The sequence below is a fragment of the Ricinus communis genome, chromosome 1 (genome assembly GCF_019578655.1).
Source record: "Ricinus communis isolate WT05 ecotype wild-type chromosome 1, ASM1957865v1, whole genome shotgun sequence".
Classification (NCBI taxonomy): domain Eukaryota; kingdom Viridiplantae; phylum Streptophyta; class Magnoliopsida; order Malpighiales; family Euphorbiaceae; genus Ricinus; species Ricinus communis.
Window position 1 is genome coordinate 31,095,395 of NC_063256.1, and position 8,478 is coordinate 31,103,872.

The 8,478-nt window shown below is 34.7% G+C and overlaps 1 protein-coding gene across 4 annotated transcripts; it reads left to right on the forward strand.

Annotated features, from left to right (window-relative positions):
* Positions 1-1,051: 1,051 nt before the first annotated feature.
* On the forward strand, positions 1,052-8,081 carry LOC8268179 (putative RNA polymerase II subunit B1 CTD phosphatase RPAP2 homolog). Of its 4 annotated transcripts, none has more exons than XM_048376146.1 (7): positions 1,052-1,124; positions 1,892-2,547; positions 3,143-3,781; positions 4,229-4,422; positions 4,501-4,764; positions 5,426-5,584; positions 7,616-8,081. In XM_048376146.1, exons 2-7 carry the CDS (start codon positions 1,965-1,967, stop codon positions 7,712-7,714), a joined length of 1,938 nt encoding a protein of 645 aa, XP_048232103.1. In that variant the 5' UTR covers positions 1,052-1,124; positions 1,892-1,964; the 3' UTR covers positions 7,715-8,081. The 4 variants fall into 4 exon arrangements, with proteins under 4 accessions (XP_048232103.1, XP_002521936.2, XP_015576516.2 ...); XM_002521890.4 differs by having other exon boundaries at positions 1,058-1,124; positions 1,895-2,547; XM_015721030.3 differs by having other exon boundaries at positions 1,088-1,124; positions 1,644-2,547.
* Positions 8,082-8,478: the final 397 nt, after the last annotated feature.

Sequence of the window (8,478 nt, forward strand, 5' to 3'; positions counted from 1 at the left end):
TGGTTAACTATAAACCATTCTTTGCATTCCAATGTGTCTAGACATGCTGATGTTCAGATCTCATGGGCAACAAAGCTACTACAGGAACATCGTGCAGCGGTTGTATGTAAAGATCCTTGCTGTACACTTTCACATCTATATGGACGCAACTTTTTATCCATGGAATAAGAAAGGGGGACTTGGCGTGGTCTGTTTTGACAAGAGCAAAAAACTTATTGCTGTAGCTACTCGACCGATACCTGTTGGAATTTCCATTGAGTATTTGGAGGCAATGGATGTTCATAAAGACCTTCAACTTGCCTAGGACCTTAATCTACAATCAGTTTGTGTATTCAGATTGTCTCCAAGTAGTCAGTTTGCTTAACGATTGTTTTACTTTTGTATCCGTTTTAAGTTTGCTTATTTCAAATTATAAAACATTAAGTTCTTATTTCCTAGGACCTGTTAAGTTTTCTAACATTTCTAGGCTATATAATCTTATTGCAACATACTGCTGTTGCTATGGCGATCCATGGTGATCGTGCCTTCTATTAGTTTGTTGATTGTCGGAGGAGGCTAGCTCCTGTAAACTCTCCTTATTGGTGAGAGTTTTTCTTAGTAATGAGATTATGGTTGGCTTTTGTCAAAAAAAAAAAAAAAGTTTAAGAATCAAATTATAATAATAATTATCAGTTTAGTTATTCGACTGATTAAGAAAATGATAGTAATTAGTTTTATTAAAACTCAATGAGATTTTGATGTATTTAAAAAATTATAGGAATCAACTCATTTATTAAGCCAAACCTTAGAAAATAAATAGTATTTAATCCAAATAATAATGGCAGCATTTCAAAAGCTCCGTAGTAATTATGTATCAAGTTGAAGTATCATTTCTATTTAGAGGTTAACTATTGTTTAAATGAGGGGTAAAAGTATATATATTTAAGAAAAGAGGGACGGAAGTGTAGAGTAGCGCAGAACCTCAGGGGATATTTGTAATTCCTTTGAAAAATAAATAAAATACCGGGGTTTTAGACATGCAAAACGGCATCGTTGATGCCACTTAAAACTATGTCTCTATAAATAGGGATTCTCTTACTCACCTCCATAGAAACTTCCATCAGAGCTTTTCCAGTTCTTCAAAGGTAAGTTTACCCTTCTAGCATCCCTCTTCTTCATTTTCATGGATTACTAATTATTTTTTTCTTACTTTTGATATTAACACAATCAGAAGTTCAATTATTACGGCTAATTTCCATTTATTTTCTCTTTGTTTTCTTTCATTTAAGAATTGCTTGCAGAGTGTGAATTGGTTAATTTAATTTATTATCGTCTTCAGATAAATGTGATACAGAATCACTATGGAGCTTTTGCATTTGGGTCTGAAGTTTTTTTTTTTTTCCTGTTATTACTGTTGATTTTAAGAGCTGTTTGTAAACTACTTACCTAACTGTCATCTTCTTTTACCAATCAATGATTTTTATTTTTTCTTGAATTTATTATTCCCACTGTTTAGAAGCTTGAGCTTGCTGATAAATTCTGTCGCTCATAAATATATTTTGTTTCCATAGTTAGTATTATCCTAGTACTTTTTCTTTTTCGCTTTTTATTTCTTTTACATCTTGATTTGCTGATACTGCCACTTTTCACATTCGAAATTTCAGCTTGCGCATTAAAAGAATAAACATGAGGCCCTTGCATGGTAACTCGATTATGGAGTTCGTTTAGAAGCAATGAATGTGGGTTCAATAGTTTCTCTTAGTTAGTTTCGTGATCATCTAGTGAAATTTATTCTTGGTTTTGGCATCAATTTGTGACTTTCTGCTACTGTGGCATTTTAATGGATTCCAGTCTCCTTGTTTATTGAAATATCATCAAATTACTCGACTTCAATTGATTCTGTTTATTGTAGCAGCGCAATCAGGTTTAATTTGCGCAATACGACAGCAACTGTAATTGCTTGATCACTCTGTTACATCTTCTCAATGGCAAAGGAAGAATCAGTTTCTGTGAAAGACACTGTTTATAAGTTGCAACTTTCCCTTCTTGAAGGCATAGAAAATGAGGACCAGCTACTAGCGGCTGGGTCTCTGATGTCTCGTAGTGACTATGAAGATGTTGTCGTTGAGCGTTCAATTGCAAACCTCTGTGGTTATCCACTTTGCAACAATTCTCTGCCATCAGATCGTCCTTACAAGGGTCGATACCGCATTTCATTGAAGGAGCACAGGGTTTATGATCTACAGGAAACATACATGTATTGCTCTTCCAGTTGCCTAGTCAATAGTCGAGCTTTCTCCGAAAGCTTACAGGAAAAGAGATGCTCAGTTTTAAATCCAATCAAACTTAATGAGATTCTGCGGAAGTTCAATGATTTGACTTTAGATTCTGAGGGTTTAGGGAGAAGTGGGGACTTAGGGTTGTCTAATTTGAAGATTCAGGAGAAGTCAGAAACCAATGTTGGGAAAGTGTCTTTGGAAGAGTGGATTGGTCCATCAAATGCAATTGAGGGCTATGTTCCACAAGGAGATCGTGATCCCAATCCTTCATTAAAAAATCATAAAGAAGGTATACATACTATCACTGGTTTTATATTTAATATTATGGCTCTTGAAACATTTTCCCTCCATATTGTGAATATGTTGCTCTTTGAATTTTAACTGTTATGCTCATAACATTCTTGACAAGCATGCCGCTTTTGTATCTTGTGGAATCAATCTTTAGCTTAAGTTGCAGTCTTGTTGGATTCGGAGATTCCTTATATCTAACATTTTAGTTGCCTATTTTCACTAAATTGAAAACTCATTTCCACTAAGGCATGTAGCTGTAAGAATAAAAACAAAATCTTGTTTAGCTGGATTGGGTTTCTTTTTTCTTCATTTTTTCCCCTGGGCTCTAAAAGGTGAACAATCTGACAAGGAAGATTTAATTTCTGGTCTTTTGTCTCTTTTCTTTTGTCTTTTGTTTTCTGAGCTACCACACTGTAAATTGCATTTAGGAGGTCTTCAAGCCTGCCCTGGTAGATTTTGCATACTGCATGACTATTTTTAATGATGTTGCTTTTTCATAATGAATAATTTTTTGCCTTCTTTTCCTGCTGATGGTCTTTCTTCATGTTATGGTTTATTTACCTTTTTAAGTGAGCTTGAATTAAATGTTGCAGGATTAAAAGCTATCTGTAAGAAACCAGTCAGTAAACAAGATTGTTTCTTTAGTGACACGGACTTCACAAGTACTATAATCACAAATGATGAATATAGCATTTCAAAAGGTCCCTCTGGCTTGACAAGCACTGCCTCTGACATTAAATTACAAGCACAAACAGGGAAAGGACATGAAGGCTTAAATGCCCAGTTGTCTTCTCTTAGAAAGCAGGACTCTATTAAGGCATCAAGAAAGTCAAAAGGGAGGAGGAAAGAAAAAGTCATAAAAGAACAACTTAACTTTCAAGACCTGCCTTCATCTTCATATTATACTGCTGAAGCTGAAGATATATCTCAAGCTACAGGAGCAGCGAATTTGAATGAATCAGTGCTCAAACCCTCTCTCAAATCTTCTGGGGCAAAGAGATCTAATCGCTCCGTCACCTGGGCTGATGAGAGAGTTGATAATGCTGGAAGTAGAAACCTTTGTGAGGTTCAGGAAATGGAACAGACAAATGAAAGTCATGAGATTTCAGAGAGTGCGAACAAGGGGGATGATGGTCACATGTTGCGTTTCGAATCAGCAGAAGCCTGTGCAGTAGCATTGAGCCAGGCAGCAGAAGCTGTTGCATCTGGAGATGCAGATGTGAATAAAGCCAGTAGGTTTATTGTTATATTCAAATTAATTTTGTTTAATTACAAAAATGAAATTCCCCCACTATGATATTTGCATGAAATGCACTTCATCTTCTTAATTTAAAAAACATGCAACTAATCCCTCTAGTTTCTTGAGGGCACAACACATAAGTACATGAGGTTGAATTATTAGATTCTTGTCCTTGCATTTTAAAACTTAGGTACGTCTAAATCCTTCAAATTATAAAGTTGAGTATGCTAGTCTCTCAGATTAAGTATGAATAAAAGAAATCAATTAAGAAAGCAGGATTCCATGAATTAGGTCGCTTGTTTCTTAGTGCTATTTTATTATAGACTTTCGGAATTTTCGGGTGGGCCTTTTGTTTGGTAACTATTCCAACAAAAGTTTTTGGTTCACATGATTAAGAATTAATAATTGAGGCTTCTTTTGTTACTGCATGGATGTTCAGTGTCTGAAGCTGGGATCATCGTATTACCACCTTCTCAGGATTTGGGTCAAGGAGGTAACGTGGAGAAAAATGATATGATTGAACAAGAATCTGCTTCTCTTAAGTGGCCAACAAAACCGGGGATTCCACAGTCTGATTTATTTGACCCTGAGGATTCATGGTATGATGCTCCACCAGAGGGATTCAGTTTGACGGTAAGTCTTTAATGGACTTTTAAGCTGTTATCATGTTATATATCTTTTTTCGATTTATTCTTGCTCGCTGTTTCTCAGTTATCCCCATTTGCAACAATGTGGATGGCACTCTTTGCATGGGTAACGTCATCTTCTTTGGCTTATATATATGGGAGAGATGAAAGTGCCCATGAAGATTATTTATCTGTTAATGGGAGGGAGTACCCTCGGAAGATTGTCTTGAGAGATGGTCGTTCTTCTGAAATCAGGCTTACTGCCGAAAGTTGTCTTGCTCGGACTTTTCCTGGACTTGTTGCCAATCTCAGGCTGCCAATACCAGTATCCACACTGGAGCAAGGAGCGGTATTGATTCTTGAAATATATTTTTATTGCAACAGTGATTATGTTTACAGGACTTGCAGTAATGGCTTTTTTAATAGTAAATTAGCAAAATAAGTATCTATGCCAGTCATCAAGATTCCAGAATCTTTCAATTAACCAGGACCTTAGTTTAGCCATCTAGAGGACAAGATGCTAAGCAACATCCATGGAACTATAATAGATGAATAATGCGATATTTACCCATGCACTACTACTGGTGAGCAACTAGCGTCCAATATGTTTCTTTCCCTTTGAAGCATCAAATCTATGTTATTAGAGTAGAGGGTTAATTGGCTGGTATCCAAAAAGTTTCAATCTGTTGGATAACAGATATGCATATGCTATGGTGGCTTTTTTTTTCAGTAACCTTACTTTAACTCTGTTGGTTTCCTTATTTAATCATCATCATTGCTTGCAGGTTCTCTGCCTAAAATAGTTTTGCATCTCAAGATTATTTTCATAAAACATCAAGTACAATTTTTGTTATAAAAGACAACTGGAGACTTATTCTACATGTGCTCTGTCTATTGATTTGTAATCCTTAATTTTAGGAGAAGCAATTGGTCTCAATGGGCGTGCTAACCTGAAAATTTTGTATATAGCTCAATAGTTTTGATTGTGCTTTGGCCAATGTTCAATGCAGGGGCGCTTGCTAGAAACAATGTCCTTTGTTGATGCACTTCCTGCATTTAGGACGAAACAATGGCAGGTTATTGCTCTTCTCTTCATTGAGGCGCTCTCTGTATGTAGGATTCCTGCACTTACTTCATACATGACCAGTAGGAGGATGGTGCTTCACCAGGTCAGACCCTATATATTTTGTCTTGTTTATTAAATTATTTATTTTCTGTTATTTGTCATGTGATTAACAGACAGCCATAGGAAACAAAATTGTGCATGTCTTTTGCTTATTAGAAAATCTCTGGGTTCACCATATAGAAATATTTTACATACCATTTGAAAACTCCATCAGAACTGTTGGATATATTTGCAAAGCAAAACATCTTAGTGATCATTTTGGATGCCAGATATGATTAAATGTCAGTTTTGTTTGAATCTCGGTGATATAGGTACTACTCGATAGGCATTTGAAAATATGTCCTTTATGATTTTGCTCGCTACTGAAATGAAAAGTGTAGGCTAAATTACTCTCACTGCCCTTGAATTTTGGAGCTAATATAATAAATTTTCTAATCTTTAATTTGTAACACTAAACCGTTTGAATTTTGATTTCAATATCACAAAAGTCCCTTGTACCATTTTTTGGTAAAGAAACGGCTGGAAAGTTGATGTGGCATGCCACATATAGAAAAATTTAATTTATAAATTTATTGATTATATTTTATGTCATTAATTGGACTAAAAATAAACAAATTTAAAATACATGAAGTAAAATGTAATTCTTTTCTCATTTTCTGACTTAAACTTTACAACAAAAAATATTTTTTTCCTTTCATTTTCTAGCCAAACACAATAAGGAAAAAAAGAAAACCTTTCCTTCATTTTTTCACCATTTTCGTTCTTGCCAGCCGCATCCCACACACAATAGCTTAAAGGGCACCCTTTGGTCTCTCTCTCTCTCTCTCTCTCTCTCTCTCTTTCTCTCTCTCTCTCTCTCTGAGAAAAAAACTCAACTTGCCATGAAGTATAAAATCCCATTTTTCATCTCTCTTAATAACCTTAGCAATGCCACCACCGTATAACAAATAAAGAAAGAAAAGAAAGAAATAGACCCACTTGGCCACAAGAACATCAAGAATAATTACTTGCAAGTTATCATCTTCTTCAACAACAACAACTTATCTCTCCCTTTTCTTCTTCTTCCAAGAAGCCTCCTCCTAAACGTACCTCCACCAAGAATGAAAATAGTGAGAAAATGAAGGAAAATATTTTTTTTTCATTGTGTTTGGCTAGTGAGAAAATGAAATTAAAGAGAATATTTTTTGTTTTAAAGTTTGAATGAATGAGAAGATAAATACATTTTACTCCATATATTTTTAATCCAATTAATGACATGGAATATAATTAATAAATTTATAAATTAATTATTTCACACATGGCATGACACGGTAGCTTTTTGATTGTCCCTTTGCCAGAAATTGGTATGAGGGACTTTTTTGATACCAAAATTAAAATTCAGACGGTTTAGTGTTACAAATTGAAATTTAGGGAATTCAGTGATACTAGCCCCAAAGATCGAGGATGGTGAAAGTAATTTAGCCCAAAATGTACAAATAGAGCAGTAACATTTGGAGCTTTTGGGCTTTTTTTTCTTTTCCTATTCTGAATGTATAACCAAGTTGTCAGGGTTCAACGTCCCCCTCTTTGTTGCTGATGTGCACATCTCGAGGAAACAGCTCTAATAATATTGATATCGAATTAGCTCCGGAACTATTGGATTGTTTTCAGTTTAGCTCAAAAACTCTAGTCTGATGGGAGCACAATTTCTATCTTATGATCAATTCGGCCCAAATTTGAAAAAACAATAAGCTACTGGTCCAAAAAGAATTGAGGAACATTTTTTTCCCAAAATGTCCTCCAAAGTTCCACACTCAAAATCTTCCATTTCCTATAAGCCCTTATTTCATATATAATTATTCCACTCTCTGTTATCTGGCAATTGTTAGTTTTGGTTTCTTTATCTGAATATTACACAAGGCAGTGTCATGATGTTGACGTTTGTGCACAGTGATATTAGGATTCAACGCATACAAGTTTATTTCTTTGATAATTGTGCATCAGATTGCGATGTTAGGATCTGACATCATGGAAATACATCATCATTTACAAAGAAAGTGTTGAGACTATCTTTGTTTTGTTGTTGGCCAAATAGGTGCTGGATGGCGCCCATATAAGTGCAGAAGAGTATGATATTATGAAGGATTTCATGGTACCTCTAGGTCGAGACCCTCAAGCAAGGAGTGGAGCATAGCGTCTCGAATATTTTGTTCAGTCTTTTATTATGGAAGTCTTGGGTTAATGACCCTATGCTTAGACCAATTTTTATAACTCCAATGCAAATATCTTGAGATGATTTCCATTATCAGTACTATATACCACATCAGTGCTGTTAGTGCAGAAGAAGCAAAAGAATTTTTTTGTAAGAAAAAAAAAATCAGGCGACATGCATTGAATTGTCAGTAGTTGGATATGAAAAATGTTGATTCAGGTCGACATTTTCTGTAAAGGTAGTATTTGTTTGTTGCGCTCTGTTAATGCGGCATTAGGTAAGATTTGTTCATATAATGTAATGTAATGAATAGACACTGAAATACATACAGATGTCAAGTGTCTGCTAAGATTTGATGCCTACTCAGTAGGGTTGAGCACGGATCGGTCCAATTCGGTTATTTATAAATCACCAGTACCATACCAAATCTCGGTTATTTTAAAATTGAAAGTACCAGTACCATATTAAATATAAAAGGATCCAATACCGTATTGTACTAATTTTACGGTTCAATACAGTTCGGTTCGGTGCTATTTTCGGTTCTAAAAAATTTAAAAAACATAACTTTAATCTCATCTTTAATCAAATATATTTAATTAAATATATTTAGAGAAAATATGATTACCAATCTAAAAAAAGTAGCATGAAAATTTGAACTAAAATTGTAATCACATTCTTGAACAACCTGTTTCGCAATTCAATCACTTGCAAATACAATAATTCATTCAATATTTAAATATAAATCG